This window comes from Cervus elaphus, chromosome 6 (genome assembly GCF_910594005.1).
Source record: "Cervus elaphus chromosome 6, mCerEla1.1, whole genome shotgun sequence".
NCBI lineage: Eukaryota > Metazoa > Chordata > Mammalia > Artiodactyla > Cervidae > Cervus > Cervus elaphus.
Window position 1 is genome coordinate 11,405,819 of NC_057820.1, and position 23,047 is coordinate 11,428,865.

The following is a 23,047-nucleotide window of genomic DNA, read 5'->3' on the forward strand; positions in this document are numbered from 1 at the left end:
CCTTGGGTTCAATTAATTTGTTAGAGTGGCTGACAAAACTCAGAGAAACATTTTACTTACTAAATCGCCAATGTATCAATAAAAGGATATAACCCAGGAACAGTCAGATGGAAGAGGCACAGAAGGGAGATATTGGGAAAAGGCAGGGAGCTTCCATGGTTCTTGAATTTCTGTGTGTTCCCCAACTTGGAAGCTCCAAACTCTTGGGAATTTGTGGAGGCTTCATTATGTAGGCACAGTTGACTACATCATTGGCCGTTGGTGACTGAACTCCATCTCAAGCCACTCCCCCTTCCTGGAGTGGGGGTAGGTTTAGATTTGGGGGACTGTAAATTTCAACCATCCAATCACATGGTCAACTCCACTGGCAACCAACTCCCATCCTTAGGTAGGATCTGAAAGTCATCTCCTTAACATTACAAAAGACACCTAGATAGCTCTCATCACTTAGGAAATTCCAAAGGATTTAGGAGTTCTGTGCCAGACACAGAGATGAAGATCAAATATATATTTCTCATTATAAATCACAAATCACAACTATTCATTCATCTATTTATTTATACTTCACCTTAGCTCACAAATGTTGGAGTAGTTAACAAAAACTTATATGGTATAGCAGAAAAAGCTTTAAATCATAGGAAATACAGAGACAGACAAAGGTAAAGATGAAATTCGGGATTCTCAGGCACATGTCATTGCATTCTACTAAATTTAAACTACTAGTTTGCCTCGATCTTCCTGGTAGTCTGTTCAAAAAGGGAGAGCCTGCTTTTTCATGTAAATCAATTGCCCCAAGTAAGAAAACAGTAAAGCAGTCCCTCAAGGAGTACAACAAGACCACATCTTTCAGAGTTAAGTTAGTCGGGCCAGTTTTATAGAGGATGATGGCTGATATCCAGGTACCATGGCTGAAAAATATGGCTGCTTTTGTAAAACTAGTGCACGCATGCTAAGTCGCTTCAGTCATTTTCGACTCTTTATGACCCCATGGGCTGTAGCCCGCCAGGCTCCTCTGTCCTTGGGATTCTCCAGGCAAGAAGACTGGAATGGGTTTCCATGCCCTCCTCCAGGGGATCTTCCCAACCCAGGGATCGAATTCATGGCTCTTACGCCTCCTGCATTGGCAGGTGGGCTCTTTACCACTAGCACCACCTGGGAAGCCCCTTTTAAAAGTAGACCCCAGTGTAGACTGCAGAGGGGACCTCAGTGAAAACAAAGCTCACAGAAGTTCAGCTTGTAAGTTGCATGGAAAACTTCTGCAATGAGAGTAATTTTCTTTGTGTCTTCTCTTCCTACACTTCCATAATTGATGGTTTTATTACTATCCAGAGCTCTAAGGGACTGTACTGAGAAAGAAGCTGGAAGGGAGAAAAGTAATATGAATATCCCCGCTTTTTGGATCAGGCAACTTTCTGGAAAATGCTTGAATGATTTATGTGTTTATTACAAAATTCTGTATGTTTGATGCAAACACATTCTCAGATAATTTATTCATTCTCACAAAATGTCATAGAGAAAAACATATTGGGTGGTTCAGTCATGGCAGAGTTTTATGGTGATATTTTTCATCAAGTTGAGCAGTTATAGATTTATGTTAATGTACATTTCATATTATTTTTCTTGCAATCATATTCTGACATTATCTGGAAACTGTCAGATTTCAAGAACTTATCTTCCCTGAAGCTTGGCTTCTTTTATTCATTCCTAAAAATGGATAAAAGTTTATTTGGGGGCAAAGTATTCATATAGTGTAAGTTGGTTGTGAAAGCGTTAGTCGCTTAGTCGTGTTTGACCCCTTGTGACCCCATGGCCTGCACCCCACCAAGCTCCCCTGCCCCTGAATTTTTCCTAGCACAAATACTGGAGTGGGTAGCCATTCCCTTCTCAGGGGCTTGTGATGAACAATTAATTAGCATTAGCCATAGATGCAGAAGAAACTCTCTTTTTAGATGAGGGTAGCTGTAATATTCAAAGGAGGTTGTGGCTTAGCTTATCTCTCTTTTTTTTTTTCTTTTTTTAAATTGGAGGATAATTGCTTTACAATGTCGTGTTGATTTCTGCTGCACAACAGCTCAGATCAACTCTAAGTGGCTTAGCTTCTTAATGCTGAGTAGAAAGGAGGCTAAAATGGGTTTTTCTTTGCCTTCCATGTGAACCAGGCACAAACTCTAAACCAATTTCCTTAGAGGTGAGAAGCACGTCATATATAAGAATGAATTTATAACAAAATACGATAAGCTATCCATGAAAAGAAAGAGGGAATTACACACCAGGTGGCCGAACCTGTATATCCAGAAACATGAGTTTGGTTAAAAAGAAGTACAATAGAATTCCATATAAGGCCATCAAAAGACCTTTCTACCAGTTTGCTTTTTGTCAAATTTAGACGCCAAAGAGTTTTGAGTTAATCCGGATCTACCCCGTCATTTTATGCCAAGAGGCCTCGCAAGAGAAGGAGCTCACATGAGGTCACAGAGCAAGCAGTCCAACCCTAGACCAGAGCCCAGTCTCTTGGCAACATGGCAATGTTTCCAGGGTTTTACTATAGTTGCTAGTATCTAAAACTTTTTCTGCAAACTCCCTAAATGATTTCTCACTCACCAAACTCCAGTATCCTTGCCTGGAGAATCCCATGGAGAGAGGAGCCTGAAAGGCTACAGTCCGCAGGGATGAGCAGGGTTGGACACGGCTGAAGTAACTCCGCACAGCGCTTAGCACAGACTATGCAAGGTTTTAGCACAAAAGGCAGGAAGTGGTGGATGGTACTGTCCTCTAGTGGCAGAACACGGCGACACAAAACATCACAGAAAGGATGGAATTTGCCTTCCTGTAGATGATATCCTTAACAAAAATCACAAGCTTTAGGCCACAGACCTAGAAACAGTCAGAAATAAATTTAAGATTATCCTACCATTTTAGATTCAAGTTTATTTCAGAGCCACAAACAGTGGCTCAAAAGTGATAGAAGTCATGTTCCTGTTCAGGCACCAAAAAAAAAAAAAAAAGTGATAAGACACATTGATACAAGATCAGTTCAAAGCTAATGTTATAGATGTTGTAATGTTATAGATGTTGAACTGCAGGACAATATTTTGTCTCACCGTCACACAGAGAAGAAGAAAAGTGTTAGATAACCACTCATGTAGCAAACACACATTTCAATAGAGAGCAGTAAAGAAGCCACAAATAGAAGAGTTAAAAGACAAAGCAGTTACAACACCATGTGATAACTACCAGGGTAGAAGTCCACTTTTTTCAAAATCACTTTGTGCCAGGGTACAGAAGACCGTAGACCACAAGGAGCCCACAGTCTGGTCAGGTCTTAGTGGGAACTCGAAACAATACTTAATTGTGCCCCAACAGGAGAACTGTGAGTCCCAGGACTGAATCACATAGCAGGGGACATAGAGCTGAGGTGTGAGGCAGTGACCTCAGGGAAGGTCAAATATTACATCTGAAATGCAGTAGCAGCCATAATGTGGTTGCGTAAAGGTTGGATCTGGGGACAAGGACTCCTGGGTTCAAATCCCAGCTTTACGACTTCACAAGTATCGACAAAGAGCTTAACCTCTCGAAGTTTCCATATCTCTAAAAGGGAGGAAATGCTCTTACATCTGTAAGATACCTGTCTCTTGTACGGTACTGATACAAATCCTATAGCACAGTTGTTGACACATGATGGACCGTCGACAAAGGGATACTGGACCGAACGAATGACTCTCACAGTTCTTTCCTCCCTCACTTATTCTTGCCCTTCTCCCTGCCCTGGAAGATCCCCCTGCCTCTCTGTGTAGGCTGAAACCATGCTTAATCTAGTCTGGTGCTGAGCAAACACAATAAATCTGTTACCGATGAATATAAAAATAAGTTGCTTAACTTTAAACATCAGACCTGACTGAACATTGTTTTCCTTGCAGCAAACACATAGCACCATGCTGAGCACACAGTGGATGCATAGTAAACCCTACAGTAACTCTAAAATTTAGCCCATGTTAATAAAAGTGTATCAGATAAGCATTGTCGGGGGTCACAGGACCACCAAGAGATCAGCCTGTGATGCTTAGCCACCAGTTCCCATTATGTGGAGGTCTGCAAGGGGCAAGCCAAGAAACCCAACTGGTACCATCTATGTTTGTGATGTGAACTTGTTAGTGCAAGTTCATGTGCCCAACACATAGTGAGGCCAAACAAACCGAAAGGGTGGCGTTTGGAGCAGAGAAAGGTTTATTGAAGGGCCATGAAAGGAGCTGGGTGGCTCACGATCTAAAAAAGTCCTGAGCTCCCCAAAGGGTTTTGGCAAAGCATTTTCAAAAGCCAGGTGAGGGAGGTGGGCGATAGGGTACATGGGGGAACAGGGTGGCGTCACAAGGATTCACAAGATCAGTGCTGAGGAAGCCTCGGCTCTGTGCTCATGGTCATCAAGTAGTTAACATCCTCTCTTGGTGGGGGTTTTAGCATCTGTAAAACAACTCAGGAAACATGCATTAAATACAGCTATCTAGGGCCTTCAGAGAGGAGCTAAAGCAGAGGATATGGTGGAAGGTCCCATAAGGGCCCGCTCAGTTATAAATCTAGGCAACTGATTTTCCTGGGGCTTCCCAGGTGGCACAGTGGTAAAGAATCCACCTGCCAGTGCAGGAGATGTAAGAGATGCAGGTTTGATCCCTGGGTTGGGAAGATCCCCTGGAGTAGGAAATGGCAACCCGCTCCAGTATTCTTGCCTAGAAAATTCCAAGGACAGAGGAGCCTGGCAGGCCACTGTCCATGGTGTCGTGAAGAGTAGGACACGATCAGGTGATTGAGCACACACACACACTGGCCCTTAATATCCCATCTGTAGAAAGAGGGTAGAACACAATGGCCTCTAGCTTTTTGTGAATCCATGGGTATGATTCATACATACAAATCCACCCACTCCACTGCCTCTGAAGCCTTGGTCCTTCGCTTCACCCTGCCTACCCACCTTGCCTCCACTCCCTGAGACACTGATGTCAGCCAAAAAGATGTCTCCCAGGCTCGTTTAGAAAGAGACTTCTATCCCACACCCGTTACTAAGCCCCATGGTGCAGCTATTGACATAGATGTTCCTAAGAAACTGCACTTTCCAACATTACTTGAGGAGCTATTAAAGTCAGCAGGTTCCTCCCATATCCCAGACTTTGCCTAACCTAATCCCTCCCCACTCAACCCCAAGAGTGGTTTCAGCAATTTGCTGCTGAAATTAATTTCTGAAAGTTTCCACAGACTTTCTCAAAAAACTCAAAAAGGGTTCTCAGAATAGGCCTTGTGAAATATACACTAGCCACTTGGATCGTTTCTTCTTTGGATGCTCCTGCAATTAATCATCAGGACATGAGATTCCAGTGGTTCACTTTCATGTATTAATGTTATAAAACTCTGAGACATCATAAATACTGCAAAGAGGCCAGGTTTTATCCAATTTTTTCCAGAGTCTATGTTTTAATTACATAATATTACACTGATGCTTTGTTTCCAAAAGTGTTGATTGTCATGACCATATTTCATAAACAAAGGGTATTGCATATATTTAACACAAAATGACTAGGAGCTAATTGAAAACAAGTGTCTTTTATTTACTCTTAACCATCCAAGGAACTACACATCATGATCTGTGCTTTATAGACAAGAAAACAAGCCCAGAACGTTTAAATAGTTTTCCCAAGATTACTCAGTAAGTGATGGGGGTGGGGTGGGATTAGAACCCAACTTGTATGATTTCAACGATCTCATCTGTGTCATTGTCCCTTCCATCAAGAAACAAATTCTTGAATCTCTTTCTTCTTGTCCAACCATTTACATCACAGATGAGAATACCAAACAATAGAGCAAATCCTGATTTGTAGCTTCCGTCGGTTTCCGTGGTGTAAATACTCCCGCTATGGCAGATTTCAGGATCACTGAAGATGATCCGTGAAGATGGGAAGACATGCCATATTTAGTGATTTCCACCTTAGACATGATAGAGGTAAAGAACTTCAACAGCATAGATAGATGTGGTAGAATAATCAGGAAGTCATGAGTTTTGAGCATATGCTACCTTTTTCATAAATTCAGTGTACATTTACATAATTATTTTTTTAATAATGGCTGTGTTTAACACCTGCATTGCAGAATCCTGAAAATTTAACAACCAGCTCTCATAAACGCCACCAGACACACCACCCCTGCCCCAAAATGGACAAACAAGTCTCACAACACTTGCTTCTTCTCCCGGTTGTTGTTCAGTCGCTCAGTCAGGTCTGACTCTTTGCAACCCCATGGACTGCTGCACGCCAGGCATCCCTGTCCTTCCCCATCCCCCGGAGTTTGCTCAAACTCATGTCTACCGAGTCAGTGATGCCATTCAGCCATCTCATGCTCTATCATCCCCTTCTCCTCCTGCCTTCAATCTTTCCCAGCATCAGGGTCTTTTCCAATGAGTCAGTGCTTCACATCAGGTGGCCAAAGTATTGGAGCTTCAATTTCAGCATCAGTCCTTCCAGTGAATATACTGGTTTGATCTACTTGCAGTCCAAGGGACTTTCAAGAGTCTTCTCCAACACCAAGTTCAAAGCCATCAGTTCTTCAGCACTCAGCCTTTATGGTCCAGCTCTCACATCCGTACATAACTACTGGAAAAACCATAGCTTTGACTAGATGGACCTTTGTAGGCAAAGTAATGTCTTCTTCCAGAGGCTTTGCTTTAACTTCACGACCCCTGTGAGATTGACAACTTCATGATTCCACTCTAATAAATTATGGAGATAATCAAACCAGGTCCAATAGATTCTACCACCATGCTGTGTTCAGCTCTCTACATGGTCTCTCAAGAAGCAATACATTTTGCAGTGGAAGTGAGTTTTATCTTGTCGCAAACTCAGGAGCAAAATGACAGTCGAGCAGATGTTGCTAATTACATATGCAGCCACCAGAAGGCGAGCACGCCAGCCTCCTCCTAGAGAAAACTGCTTGATTGAATTTCAAGATGGGAAAAGACCCCAAAGAACACCTGTTCGGGTCTTCTGATGTGACAGGGAACTTTTCGTAGCATTTGAGTTATTTGTGTACCTCATCAGGAAGGTAGATTACCACTTTCCCTGTAATTTTCCATTATGCAATAATTTCCTAACAATCATGGAATATTTGTTTATTGCTATGCAATAAAAGTCATTACTTGAAGTGCATTAACTCATTTACTCCACACATGAGTTCCCATGAAGTCTGAGTAACCAAGTCTCACTTTTCCAGAATAAAAATTTCAACTGTTTCTCAATCCATTTGTTTATGTCATAAGTATTTTTTGAGCACCTGTTATGACCCCACCAATAGTAGGTAGCACAATCAAAATGCAAACTCAAGAAGTCCAGCTCCAAATCTCATCCTCTTCCAGAGTATACCTGAGTTGTTATTACTTCTTAAACAATTCCTATGCCTCCCCCAAAAAAGATGCCTGCATTTTATCTGAATTATTATCAAAGCTATATGACACTCAGATGATGTATTTCATCTTTTTGATCTAGTCTTCTCACTTGTGGAGTCCCTGAAGTTCATTTCTACCTATTAATTTGTAACATTTCAGTTATCTAAGCAATAAATAAGAGAAACCCATGGCATAAATTACTGCTATTAGACATATTTGATATAGCTGAAGCCCTCAGGATTTTTGTTGTTGCATATGATATCATACACACATTTTTTATTCTTTTTTATTTTTTGAATTTTGTAAATGTCTTTATTGAGATACGGTTCACATACTGTAAAATTCACTAATTTAAAGTTTACATCCATGGCTGATTCATGTCAGTGTATGACAAAAACCACTACAATAAAAATAAAATAAAATAAAGTTTACAATTCAGAGATTTCCCTGGTGGTCCAGTGGCTAAGACTCTCAATGCAGGGAGTCCAGGTTCAATTCCTGGTCATGGGGCTAGATCCCACATGTCACAACAAAGACTGAAGATCCCGCACGCCACAACTAAGACCTGGCACAGCCAAATAAGGATAAAGTATGCAATTCAGTGACGTTAGTATGTTCACAGAATTCTGCAACAAATGGCCACAATCTAAGTTTAGAAAAATGTACCTCCCCCCAACAAAAACCTGTTCATTAAAAGTTGCTCCCCAAACCTTCCCCTTTCCCAAGAAACCTCTAATATACTTCCTGTCTCTATGGCTTTGCCCATCCTAGGTTTTTAAAATATAAATGAAATCATGTAACACATAGTCTTTTGGCTTCCTTCAATGAGCATGTTTTAGAAGATCATCTATGTTGTAACGTGTAGCATGTTGTAACATGTAACATGTACTTTATCCCTTATTATTGCCAAATCATAGTCCTTAGTATAGATATAGTTATTTATCCTTTCGCCATGTTGTTTACTCTTTCGTCAGTTAATAAACATTAGGATGGATTTTACCTTTTGACTTTCATGATAGTACTGTTCTGAAAATTCATGTACAGGTTTTGGTATGGGTGTATGCTTGCCTTTCTCTTTAGTATATCATGTCCAACTCTTTGCAACCCCAGGGACTGTAGCCTGCCAGGCTCCTTTATCCAGGGGATTCTCCAGGCAAGAATACTGCACTGGGTTGCCATTTCCCTCTCTAGGGGATCTTCCCAACCCAGGAATCAATCTTAGGTCTCTTACGTCTCCTGCATTGGCAGGTGGGTTCTTGACCACTAGCGCCACCTGGGAAGCCCAGAATATACACCCAGGAGAGGAATTATCATACCATGCAGTAGCTCCGCATACACACGTTTTTTAAATGAGGAGGATACTCACTGATGCCGGGGAAAACTTCCACTGTAATGAGGGTACACAGCTTACAGACAGGGTACAGGAAAGATGTGAGTATGCAGTGTGTGTGTGCTCAGTTGGGTCTGACTCTTTGGAACCCTATAAACTATAGCCCACCAGGCTCCTCTGTCCATGGGGACTCTCCAGGCAAGAATACTGGGGTGGGTTGCCATGCCCTCCTCCAGGGGATCTTCCAAACCCAGGGACTGAACCCAGGTCTCCCACTACCAGCAGATTCTTTACCGTCTGAGCCACCAGGGAAGCCCAGAGAGTAGAACTCCTTATTCTCATCCCACCCCAAGGCCTCTGTACTTGCTGCTCCCTCTGTCAGGGACGCTTGCCCAGGCATTCACATGGTGTGTGCCTTCACTTTCTGCAAGCTTCTGTTGCCATCGCCCCTCCACAGAGGTCGTCTGGCATCTGCATGAAAAACAGTAGCCCCATCTCCCGTCTCTCACACACCCGACCTTCACTTTTCTTTGTAGTGTTCATCACCACCTGCTATCATATACTTTTGCTTGTTTTTTATCTCCTTCTACTGGAATGTGAGTTTACATGACAATAGAAACTTTTTTTTCCTGGTATTATATTCCCCAACACCTACATCAATAAATTTATTAAAAATGAATCCATGCCTGACATACACTAGGGGCTCAAGAATAAGCAAATGAATAAAAGCAAGATAGATGTCCTTTTCTAAATTCACAATCACTGAATCAAATGAGATGCATATCTCTGAAGCAATAAATGGAATGTTCCTATTGAATTCCAGATACTCAGTCTTCTTATTGAACTTTTTTTTTTCAGTGAATTGAATTGATCCCCAATAGATACAGTGTATGAAAAAAGGTGTCTTGGACATCCGACATCTAGCTTCACAGGGAAAGTCATCAGCATAAGCTGATATAAGACAGTTTCTCAGGGAGCTCTGCTGCTGAAGCCAATACACAATAAAATGAGGGCATATCATTTCCTGCTTTCTGATTTTGTGCCTTAAAGAAGCACCCTGTGGCCTAAGTTTTTTTAGTAATCTCATCAAAATAGTCAATGACTTAACATTAACTAGATTGTTGCTGTTGTTGAAATACAACCTGGGTCGTATTTTTGTGTTTTTACAGTTTAGGAACATCTGCAAATTTTGTCTGCCATTAGTGCATTAGTGTTTGAATTCATGCAGGGAAGTCTATACTATCTAAAATGCATTTTCAAAAAACACAATAAGGAAAATGGTAATTTTGTCCAATGAGGTAGTTTGGGGTTTTTTTGTTTGTTTGTTTGCTTGTTTTTTTGGCGTCTGAGTTTTATTGGGAAGGGGAATCCATTGTCACGTGGGAGGTCAGACCAATAGATCTAGTGCCTGTGAAATAAAATCCATTATCTGGCTTCTCTGGAGAGGTATGGAGCCCTCTCAGAAGAGCTGGACTGAAGAAGAAGCCACTTATCTCAGTCTACTCCTCACTCCCTCAGTTAGGCCTAGAAGAACCTTTAAAATCATCCAGACCATTGTGTGTTGTGTTGTGTTGTGTTGTGTTGTTTTTGACCAAAAGAAATTTCCCCAAAAGAAATCTCAAAAGGAGATCCAGTGGGAAGTGGACCAAGGTGGAGCCTCCACAGTGACAAAGGATGATGAGCTAGAAACCCAGCCTCTCAGCCTTACAGTTTCCTTGGGAGTCCCCAGGAGGACCCCAGGGGACTCTTCATAGCAAAGTTTTAAAACAATGATTTATTCCAATTGTGTCATCTCACAGGTAAGGAAAGGAGATTCAGGCAGTGCTAAGTTGAGTTTTAAGGCTCCTATAATAAGATACTTGATTCATGGCAAATAGATGGGGATTTAAGGGAAACAGTGACAGACTTTATTTTCTTGGGCTCCAAAACCACTGAAGATGGTGACTGCAACCATGAAATTAAAAGACACTTACTCTTTGGCAGAAAAGTTATGACAAACCTAGAGAGCATATTAAAAAGCAGAGACTTTACTTTGCCAACAAAGGTCAATATAGTCAAAGTTATGGTTTTTCCAGTAGTCATGTATGGATGTGAGAGTTGGACCATAAAGAAGGCTGAACGCTGAGGAATTGATGCTTTTGGAACTGTGGTGTTGGAGAAGACTCTTGAGAGTCCCTTGGACTGCAAGGAGATCCAACCAGTCCATCCTAAAGGAAATCAACACTGAATATTCATTGGAAGGACTGATGCTGAAGCTCCAATACTTTGGCCACCTGATGCAAAGAGCCAAGTCATTGGAAAAGACTCTGATGCTGGGAAGGATTGAGAGCAGGAGGAGAAGGGGACAACAGAGAACAAAGTGGTTGGATGGCATCACTGACTCAATGGATATGAATTTAAGCAAGCTCTGGGAGATGATGAAGGACAGGGAAGCCTGGCGTTCTGTAGTCCATGGGGTCACAAAGAGTCAGACATGACTGAGTGAACAACAGCCACGGTAAGATGCAGTCATCTCACTGACTCCTCTCACCCCCTCTAAAACCATTTATCAAGTCGCATCCATTTTTATAGATAAGTGAACATTGGTCACTCAAAGAGCTCTCTCTGACACCCCATCCCACATGTCCCTTCAAAGCCACACCCTTCTCTTCCTGAAGTGTTTCCCATGCATGACTACCCTTTAGGTATAAGCCCTGTGGCAGCAGGGACAGTGTCTCTCATCATCCCCATTATGTCCCCAGAACCTAGAACTTGGCCTGTAAACAGAACAACTGGAAACACCTTGAGGGGAAGGATTGTGTTGCGTTTGTCTTTATCTCCAGAGTTTGGCCCTGGGCTTAGCTCAGAGTAGCAGCTCAATAATTATCTGAGCTGAATTGCGCTGTGGAAATAAAACTACCTAAGAGTGAGAGGGTTCAGTCATTTGACTCTCTGCGACCCCAAGGACAGGCTCCTCTGTTCATGGGATTCTCCAGGACATTGCCATTTCTTCCTCCAGGGAATCTTCCCAACCCAAGGATGGAACCTGGGTTTCCTGCATTGCAGGCGTATTCTTTACCACTGAGCCATTGCAAGAGCACATAAAACTACATAGAAGTCAGGAGAATCCTTTCCAGGCCCCGTTCAGGCTTTTTCTAGGGTCAGGTGTTCTTGGGCAATTGTCCTCCCTAATTTTGTCTTTCATAAAATAAAGTAATTGGATTCTGGGGTCTTAGAAAACCCTTTCATCTGAAATGTTTTGTGATACAGTTTTTCTCTTCTTAGAAATGCCTGATGAAAGTGGGTGGCAAGAACTTGAATGAGATGACTACATATATAAAAGGATATTAACCAACAGCTAATGGTTAAGAGAGGACCTCAGGGGTCACACCACATGCGATGAGATCTTCATTCTATCGTTTACTAACTGGGGGACTGGAGGTGAGGTACTTAACTTCCCCATGCTCCAGGTTCTTCATCCAGAGCAAAGGCGAGGATTAAATGAGATCACATAACGAAAGTATTTAGCATGGTGCAGGGTATCTCATAAGATGGCAACAAATGTTCATTGGCATTGCACCAGAATTATTCAAATGGGAATAATTTCCGTTTAAACATGTATAAAGGTAAATTGATGACATTTTCCATAAACTCACTACTGTTCCTTCTTATGTTTTAGGAGACAAACCCACAAAGGGAAACAAGGTAAGAAAAAGCATTAAAATGCATTTGTTACTCTTTATTTTAGAAGCATAGGAATATGGACAGTGTGAAGGTTTAGATGGCACTTGAAAAATATACCCTAGAAATTTGGCTGGGTTTTGTTATTTGTTTGTAAACCAAAAAAAAAATTGTTAACCATGAGCTCTGCTCAAAGAACAATAACTGTAATTTCTGGTTCTCTTTCCTTTTGCAGACTCCTTTACCACCTCCTCGGTAAGACACTGAAAAGAGAATTTTGTTTCGCAATATACTGACATGATTAGTTCCAGAGTTTGAAAAGAGATACACAGACATCTGACACTGAAAAACTAATGAGTTGGTCAATGAACAAGAGTAAACAAGCCTCATTCATCCATTTATCATTCATTCATTCACAGTCATATAGTCAATATCCCTTCACGCAGCCATCTTTAACGAATGCCTTGCTTCCCTGCTTCCTGTTTTTTTCCCTTCATTTAGTACAGAAGTCTCTGTCTCCTCTAAGTATAGAAGTCTCCCAGAGTCCTGGCCCTGAGAAATGCCTTCAAGGGACCAACAATATATAAGTACATATTTATATAAGTACTTATGTTTTTATACATAAGTACATGTATTTTATATACATGTTTATATACATGGGGCTTTCCTAATGGCTCAGATGGTAAAGAATCTTCCTGCAATGCAAAAGACCTGGATTCGACCCTTGGGTTGGTAAGATCCCCTGGAGAAGGGAATGGCAACCCACTCTAATATTCTTGCCTGGAGAATCCCATGGACAGAGGAGCCTGGTGGGCTGCAGTCCATAGGAGTCACAAAGAGTCAGACACGACTGAGCAACTAAGCATGCACACACATACATATATGTATATATAAATATGGGGGTGGGTGAAACCTACAGATTTGATTTCTCAGGCTCTGAGTTGGCCCCTCTATTGTCCTACTTGGGCCCATGAGGACCTCCATCACAGCACTTCCTACCCTGGTGGGCCACCTTCTCACCGCTCCTCTCTTTGCCCTCACAGAGGGCAGCTTTTTGAGCCAAGGTCTGTGTCTTTTTCTCCCTCTGTGTACCCAGCATCACCAACAGGGCCCGACCCACTCTGTGAACGAGTGAGGGCCTGGGGGAATAAACGAGCGAGCGATTGGCTTTGGAACATTGTCCCATTTCGTTGGAGAGATTCAAAAGCTCAGGTCTTCCAATCCGGGGCAAATGAAAGGCTGCAATCATAGTTTCACCCCAGGCTGCCTAAAATGTCAACAGCTGGCATAGACCTGTGACACCCTGTAGCAAATTACACCACACTCTGGAAAAAAACGAACCAGAACAAAGGGCAAGCTACAGGGAAAGCGACTGAGACTCGTTAGAAGAATGAGTATTCTGACTTTCCAAGCTCCGTGTAAAGTAGTGGGCCATCCCCCAAACTGCCATTTCCAACCCAAAGTGGCGGACACAGAAGGCAGGGCTGTCTGAATTCCGGGTCTGAGGAGCCATCTGTGTGGCAGGCCTCAGGTCCTCACTCTGACTCTTCTTTTTTTTTATTAATTAATTTATTGATTTTAATTGGAGGCTAATTACTTTACAATATTGTAGTGGTTTTTGCCATACATTGACATAAATCAGCCATGGGTGTACATACAACCCCCATCCTGAATCCCCCTCCCACCCCCATCCCCATCCCATCCCTCAGGGTCATCCCAGTGCACCAGCCCTGAGCACCCTGTCTCATGCATCCAGCCTGGACTTGTGATCTATTTCATATGTGCTAATATAGACATTTCAATGCTATTCTTTCAAATCATTCCAGCTTTGCCTTCTCCCACAGAGTCCAACAGTCTGTTCTTTACATCTGTGTCCCTTTTGCTGTCTCGCCTATAGGGTCATCGTTACCATCTTTCTGAATTCCATATATATGTATTACTATACTGTATTGGTGTTTTTTCTTTCTGACTTACTTCACTCTGTATGATAGGCTCCAGTTTCATCCACTTCATTAGATCTGATTCAAATGCATTCTTTTTAATGGCTGAGTAGTATTCCATTGTGTATATGTACCATAGCTTTCTTATCCATTCATCTGCCGATGGACATCTAGGTTGCTTCCATGTCATTCTGACTGTTCACACAGGCCGCCCGTCAAGCTTCCGAAGAAGTACCAGCCCCTCCCCCCGGAGCCGCCGAGCAGCAGGCCGCCGTTCCCCCAGAGGCACACCTTCCCCGAAGCCCAGAGAGGGGCCAGGTGAGAGGCTTGCTGTTGCTGACGATGAGATGACCAGGGGACGGGGTGGGGGGTGGGGGGAGGACGGCCACCTCTCGAAGTAGACTCCCCAGCCTGGCGGGGACAGCCACCCCCACCGTGCAGGAAAGCATCTCAGAAATCTCTATTTTGACTCCTTCATGGAAAATACACTTTCTTTTTATGTCCTTCTTCCTTACGTTGCAAAGGACAGGTTGTAGGGACCCAGCAGGATGGGGTTTGGTTCCCAGTTGAGCCACTTCTGGCTGCAAAATTTCAGGAAGCTCTTAGATATCTCTGAATCCTGCTTACTTATAAGAAGAAAATAACCATCCTTGTGAGGTAGGATTGTAAGTTTCCTCAAGTTCTAGGGTAGCATCTGTCGCAGCATAGGAAAGAAGACAGAACAATCACTTAAACAGCATCTCCTGTCTGTACCTAACAGAATTAGACACCCGTAACCATATTTGGGGGCTTCCCTGGTAGCTCAGGCAGTAAAGTGTCTGCCTGCAATGCGAGAGGCCCGGGTTCAATCCCTGGGTCAGGAAGATCCCCTGGAGAAGGAAATGGCAACCCACTCCAATACTCTTGCCTGGAAAATTAATGGACGGAGTAGCCTGGTTGGCTACAGTCCACGGGGTCGCTAAGAGTGGGACACAGCTGAGCAACTTCACTTCACTCACAGCCCTAGTTGGGGGTTTCCCAAGTGGCACCGGTGCTAAAGAACCTGCCTGCCAATGCAGGAGATAAAAGGGACTCAGGCTTAATTCCGGGGTCGGGAAGATCCCCTGGAGGAGGGCATGGCAACTCACTCCAGTGTTCTTGCCTTGGAGAATCCCACGGACAGAAGAGCCTGGGGGGCTACAGTCCGTGGGGTCGCAAAGAGGCGGCCACGATGAAGTGACTGGGCGTGCACGCATGCAGCCCAATCAAGTTTGACTTTCTAAGGCTTGAAAAGGCCAAAGCGCCCACCCCAGCAGAGGCACATAATAGGTGCCTGGTGAAAGGGCTCCCTACCCACAGGGCACAAAAAGTGATTAAGATTCAGAGAAGTTAGGTGACTTGTTAAAGTTATAGGGTTGGTAAATGACTGTTGAGGGGGAAAAATATGCAAAGTCCATTGCAAGATGTTGGGAATGCCACCAGAACTAAGAGAACTTTGTCTTACTTTTTTCCTTTTTTTTTTATTGGGGTATAGTTGACTTACAATGTGTTGCTTTCAGGTGTATAGCAAAGTGAATCAGTTATTCATATACATATATGCACTCTTTTTTTGGATTCTTTTCCCATAAAGATCATTATAGAGTATTGAGTCGAGGTCCCTATACTATACAATGGATCCTCATTAGTAAACTACTTTATATATAGTAGTGTGGATATCCGGAGAAGGCAATGGCACCCCACTCCAGTACGCTTGCCTGGAAAATCCCATGGATGGAGGAGCCTGGTGGGCTGCAGTCCATGGGGTCTCGAAGAGTCGGACACGACTGAGTGACTTCACTTTCACTTTTCACTTTCACACATTGGAGAAGGAAATGGCGACCCACTCCACTGTTCTTGCCTGGAGAATCCCAGGGACGGCGGAGCCTGGTGGGCTGACGTCTATGGGGTCGCACAGAGTCGGACGCGACTGACGAGACTTAGCAGCAGCAGCAGCAATGTGTATGTCAATCCCAATCTCCCAGTTTATCCCTCCTCCTCTTTCCTCTCTGGTAATCATAAAATTGTTTTCTACATCTGTGGCTCTATTTCTGCTTTGTAAATAAGTTCATTTGTACCATCATTTTAGATTCCACATATAAATGATATCATATTTGTCCTTCTCTGAATGACTTACTTAACTCAGAATGAGTCTACAGGTCCATCCATGCTGGTGCAAATGGCATTATTTCATTCTTTTATATGGCTGAGTATATATGTATATATGTATATATGTACAACATCTTTATACATTCTTTTGTTGATGGACATTTATGTTGCTTCCATGTCTTGGCTATCACAAATAGTGCTACAATAAACATCGGGGTACTTGTATCTTTTTGAATTATGGTTTTCTCTGGGTGTATGTCCAGAAGTGGGATTGCTGGATCTATTTTTAGTTTCTGTAAGGAAACTCCACGCTGTTCTCCATAGTGGCTGTACCAATTTACATTCCCACCAACAGTATAGAAGGGTTCTCTTTTCTCCACACCCTCCTCAGCATTTATTGTTTGTAGATTTTTTGATGATGGCCATTCTGACTGGTGTGAGGTGATACCTCCGACTTTTAGTTTGCATTTCTCTAGTAATTAGTGACATTGAGTATCTTTTCACATGCTTTTTGGCCATCCATATGTCTTCTTTGGAGAAATATCTTCTAGATCTTCTGCCTACTCTTTGATTGGGTTGGTTTTTGTTATCGAACTGCATGAGTTGTTTGTATGTTTTGGAGATTAATCCAGCTCCTAAAGTAATGAAAATAAAAACAAAAACAAATGGGACCTAATTAACCTTGAAAGCTTTTGCACAGCAAAGGAAACCATAAACAAAATGAAAAGACAACCCACAGAATGAGAGAAAGTATTTGCAAAAGAAACGACCGAGAGCCTTGCTTTAGGAAGAGAGTTTTCAATTTATTTTTAGCTGTGCCCAGCTATGTCATCAGATGGCCATTGCTAATGACCATGTGGGAAACACCATGTGAGGCTGTTGTGAAGTTCACTTTATCTGAAAACAGAAGGAAGGCTGGAGATCTGAGTGCCTTTGGCCAGCTCGGGCTCTCTGCTTTCCTGACAGCTGCTCCCTGGGCCCCGTGGGCTGAATCACCCCCTGGAGCGTCTGTGTTTACATCTGGGGATCAACTGCCCAGTGAAGGCAGCCGACAGCTGCAGGCCTTCCAGTTGGCTTTGCTCACCCCAGGTGGTGGGGTGGCCCCCGAGTCTGTGTTTCAGCCTGTGTTTCAGCCAGGCGTACTGCAGTCCATGGGGTCACAAAGAGGTGGACACTAAACAACAACAACAATAAACTTGGCTTCACCAAACAATTGCTGAATTAGAGCCCTTCAGTTCAGGAAAATGTCATTTAGATCACTCATTGACAGCCCGAAATCAGGAGAGAACACTGATGTTTGGAAAATGCTGGTTAGACATTCTCAACCACTTGTGGGTCATCATTATGATTTTTGCAATACCCATGTGCTTCATAGTTTTTGCTCAGCTCTTTTTTTTTTTTAATTTAAATAGATGTATTTAAAAGGGGAACATAGCACTACCATAAGTAACCACAACACAGTTTCAGGGCAAAACTTTCAGTCTGGAGGAGGTTTTTTCTGTTAAAGGGGAAGAAAAATAAAGTTAGAGTGATGTTCAAGATATATGGGCTTTCCTGGTGGCTCAGATGGTAAAGAATCTGCCTGTAATGCAGGAGACCCAAGTTCAATCCCTGGGTTGATAAGATCCCCTGGAGGAGGGCATGGCAACCCACTCCAGTATTCTTGTCTGGAGAATCCCATGGACAGAGGAGCCTGGCAGGCTACAGTCCATGGGTTGGCAAAGAGTCGGACACAACTGGGCAACAAACACTTTTAAGATATTCTAACCACTGCGTGGAAACTCTCTCCTTGATATAATTAGAAAGAGGAAAAAAAGAAAACTTTCCCACTCTGTATCCATTGTAATTTGAATGCCATGATACATGCACCAAATAAAACTCAGCCTGAGAGGTCAGGAGCATAATCATTGCTTGCTGCAGCTCTAGCTCCACATGGGCCACTTTGGAGTTCTCAGCATTCTGCAAAAAGCAATGCTTCAATCTGCAGTTTTCTGATAAGGACAGAGAACTGCAGATTGGTCATTGAACTCTGAAATTTCCTTTAAGCTTCAGCCAACACAGTGGCCCAAGGTGCAGGGTTCAGCCAGAATATAATTTAAATAAAGTGTGTACTATTTTAAAAACTTCACTTTTCATTGGAAGATAATTGCTTTGCAATGTTGTGTTGGTTTCTGCCATGTGAGTGTGAGTGTGTTCGTCACTCAGTCGTGTCCGACCCTTTGCAACCCCGTGGACTGTAGCCCACCAGGCTCCTCTGTCCAGGGGATTCTTCAGACAAGAATACTGGAGTGGGTTACCATTTCTTCCTCCAGGGGATCTTCCCAGCTAGGGATCGAACCCGGGTCTCCCGCATTGCAGGCAGATTCTTTACTGTCTGGGCCACCAGGGACAAGATGAATCTATGTCCCCTTCTTCTTGAACCTCCCTCCCACCCTCTATTCCATCCCACCCCTCTAGGTTTGTCACAGAGCCCTGGGTTGAGCTCCCTGTGTTGAACACAGCAACTTCCCATTAGCTATCTATTTTACACATGGTAATGTTTATGTTCCAATGCCACTCTCTCAATTCATCCCACCCTCTCCTTTGATCGCTGTATCCACAAGTTTGTTCCTTATGTCTGCGTCTCTATTCCTGCCCTGCAAATAGGTTCATCAGTACCGTTTTCCTAGATTCCATATATATACTTTAATATGCGATATTTGTTTTTCTCTTACGACTTTCTTCACTCTATATATAATAATGACAGATGAATGGATAAAGGAGTTGTAGTACATATATACAATGGAAGTCTGATATTTTTATCAACAAAGCACTCATCTGCCTAACTATGGTTTTCCCTCTTCAACCTTGCTGACACCACATCAGCTCAGGCAACCTTAATGTGTATGTTCTGAGGATTTGGGAGATGGAAAAAAATCCTTATACATATTGAGAAACTGTAAACAGAAAGTATGGATTACAAAGAAGATACACAAATTCACATTCATGAATGGAAACTATGGATTTTAAAGTGTGAACTTTATTATCGTTATAGTTTTACAATATAGATATATAATGATAGGTATTGCCTATAATGATGTAATCTATCATTACAGATATTGCCTTTGAGGAAAACTGGGTTAAGGGCACATGGGATGTTTCTGTATGATTTCCTACCACTGGGTGAGAACCGCAATTATGTCAGGATGAGAAGTTTAAGTTAAGGAGGGTGTGACTGTTAATAGTGTCCTGCAGATGTAAGTCATTCTTTTTCTCCACATAGCTTTCATATGTATTATTTCATGAGAACCTTAATCAACCCTCTTCATTTCTGTCTGCGTTTACCCATTTCACAGGTGGGGAAATGAAGCTTCAGAGAGGAAACTTTACTTATTGAACGTGATGGAACTCAGAGATAACAGAACAAGGACTCAAATCCAATTCATTTGAAACTAAGCCAAAAACTAAGAGAGGTTCCGGAAGGGCTATTTTGACAGTAAGAATAGTGTTATCCTCAAATACACGCTGAGCACCAGTTATGCACAGGAAGGAGTGTGCAAAACTTATATTGTGTAGTCAAGGACCATGCTTTATTTATTAACCATCTCAAGCAGCCAGTCATGGGACAATTTACGAGTGGAAGGATGCCCTCAAAGAGGCAGGCTGGGGCTAGAGGGGGAGGCCAGAGTCCCCCCTGCTCCTCTACTCCATCACTTTATGCGGGTCTCTCTGTCTCCATAAATCTCATTAAAAAGGACCTCTGAAAGCCAATACCTTCATTTCATGTGTGAGGGGGGCAACCAACTCGTGGGGGTCTTGTCACCACAGGCATTTCAACGCCCAAGGACATTTGTTGCTCCGAGAGAGGACTTCTTAGTTCCTAAGTGGATTCTCACTTTAAAATCAGGTTTTGAAAGTTACCAATTTAAAAGGCCGATTTTCCCGAAGTCTTAAATTTCCATCTATAAATATATGCTGGGCTAAGTCGCTTCAGTCGTGTCCGACTCTTTGCGACCCCATGGACTGTAGCCTGCCACCTCCTCTGTCCGTGGGATTTTCCAGGCAAGAATACTGGAGTGGGTTGCTATTTCCTTCTCCATCTATAAATATATTGCTCTATTTACAAATGGAGTGCTTTTCTCTAAACAGAAAGACAATCCCTCTGCTTGTCACATTACATAGGTTAAAACATAAGACCTTAAGGAACTCAGTTAAATATCCTTAAACTTTGGAAACGCCTTTATTCGCTTCATGTAATTGATTTTTTAAGTACTTCAAATGCTGACAGGGCAAGTTTAAACCCTAACAAACCAAACTTTAACATTTCATTTTTATAAATCTAATAAAGTGAATGTATAATTATAGAAAAATCCAAGTTCTCTTAAACAGTTGGAATGGTTTAGAAATGAAGTTGAACATAGCTTGACTCTTATTAACTTAAAATCACAAGTCTAAAAGCAATTACCCAATTTAAATTGAAGCCACATGGCCGATCTGTCAGTATTTCTAAGATGCCAGAGTTTCTTAAACATTAAAAACACTGAGATTGGCCTCATTTTAACCCCAAACGAATTAATACTTTGAGTGTCTGTTCTACTTCATTACTTCTACTCGTATCTCTTTATCTTCCACTTGCCCCGTTAAGAGGGAGAGGCAGGGTACAGATGCATTATCTCAGATAGGCTGATGAAACAGGTTAAAAAAAACATGGGACCTCGGCACACTCACTTCTGCTTGGAGATCTAAGACCAGGGTATAGCTTCTGAGTGCTGTATGCTGCCGCCACCATCTTACCTGATACAGACAGACCTTTATCACCCTAGCTCAACAGCCTTAAACTGGGATTGGTGTTGCAACCTTAGTCTCCTAACATCCCTTCTGTTCCAGTCTTCCCACAGGCAGAGGTAGATAGAGGTACACTTCACCCCAACCCCCTTCATAGCCGTGTCTTCTGGCTTTGCCCACATTCTCACAATAGTGCCCACTGGATGCCGGACATGTTCCTTTTTATCTCCAGCAATGCTCACAATGAGGCTTCCCTGGTGGCTCAGTGGTAAAGAATCTGCCTGCAGATGCAGGTGACCCAGGTTCGACCCTGGGATCGGGAAGATCCCCTGGAGGAGGACGTGGCAACCCACTCCGGTATTCCCTGGGAAATCCCACAGACAGAGGAGCCTGGCAGGCTACACCCCATGAGGTGGCAAGGAGTTGGACACAACTGAGCGAATAAACAATAACAACAATTTTCACAATAAGCCTCTAGGATAAATATCCTTGTGGCCACTTTCAGATGAGAAAAAATGAGGTTTGGAGAGGCTAATGAACTCAACTGTCAATATAAATGAAAGGTTTGGAGTTTCTTCTGAGACCATCCAGTGGTCCAAAGTCCACTTTATCCAAGTCCCTGTTGAATTCTCCTCCTCCCATTCAGTTTCATGTTCTTTCTTGTCTCAGATCTCCCGTTATCAGCATCCTTTTTCTCACACAGGCCTTCCTGGGTCCTGTTGTACCACTTCACACCTAAAATTCTTGATACTTCCTCAAATTAAAAAAAAAAAAGGGAGTTTTAAAATCAAGGTAATAATAGCAGGTCCTTCTGTGCTAATGAAATTTGACATGGAAAACCAAATGTCAGTAGGAATGATGATGTTATTTAAATTCTCCTAAAATGAGAGGCAAGTTTATTCATATCCTTTCTGTCACCACCTTTTATATTGGCTCATAACTTCTTTTGCTTAGAAAATTATGAGAAAAGTAACCTGGCTTTAATTTTATAGAACAGTGATAAATATCACACTGGACTATGGGCTATTAATTTGGCAATGAAAATGTAATCAAAGAGCTTTAAGAGCTCAGAATGATTTTATCCTGATCATTACGAGCTGTATTTTATGTAACATCATATTTCTTTCCCTTGCAGACAGATAAGCTTAAAGAACTTAAGTGAGGTAAGTAGCAATTCTGTCCTAGGAAACAAAAAAAGGGAATTTTTTTGCATTAACTGTCTGTGATGGGCAAGATGCTTAATTATCATAACAGCTATGCTCAATATGTATTAATAGCCTATTTTTTAAAAAAATATTTTTAATTGGAGGCTGCAGTCCATGGGGTCACAAAGAGTCAGACACGGCTGAGTGACTGAACTGAACTGAATTGCTTTACAATGTTGTATTGGTTTCTGCAATGTAAACAATGTAAACTAGCTGTGAATATACATATATCACCTCCTCTTGAGCTTCCCTCCCTTCCCAGATCCAATCCCACCCTGTAGGTGGTCACAGAGCAACAGCGTGAGCGTCCTATGCTATATAACAACTTCCCACTAGCTGTCTATTTTACACAATTATAAAGTACCCTACTTTAAAGCGATAAAACTAAAGCAAAACAAGCTAAGCCTGAGATTTTAAATAAAATCCCTATTTGCCACCACATTCAGTGTTTATTGGAAGACATGAGGTCTCTACCAATGACTTCCATTCTTCAGCATTTCAGAAGTAAATGTTGGAAATTGTGATACAATTTCCTGACTATTTGTTCCTCACAAGAAAGGACTGCAAAGTGGATTATATAGGAGATACAGAGTCGCACAGACCT

The 23,047-nt window shown here is 42.4% G+C and overlaps 1 protein-coding gene across 1 annotated transcript in view; it reads left to right on the plus strand.

Moving 5' to 3' along the window:
* Nucleotides 1–23,047, plus strand: part of CLNK (cytokine dependent hematopoietic cell linker) — a 197,940-nt gene that overhangs the window by 133,311 nt on the left and 41,582 nt on the right. Inside the window, exons 9-12 of the mRNA XM_043906182.1 lie at nt 12,409–12,434; nt 12,646–12,665; nt 14,558–14,668; nt 22,374–22,401. Of these exons, the coding sequence (XP_043762117.1) occupies nt 12,409–12,434; nt 12,646–12,665; nt 14,558–14,668; nt 22,374–22,401 (185 nt within the window). The remainder of the gene's footprint in view (nt 1–12,408; nt 12,435–12,645; nt 12,666–14,557; nt 14,669–22,373; nt 22,402–23,047) is intronic.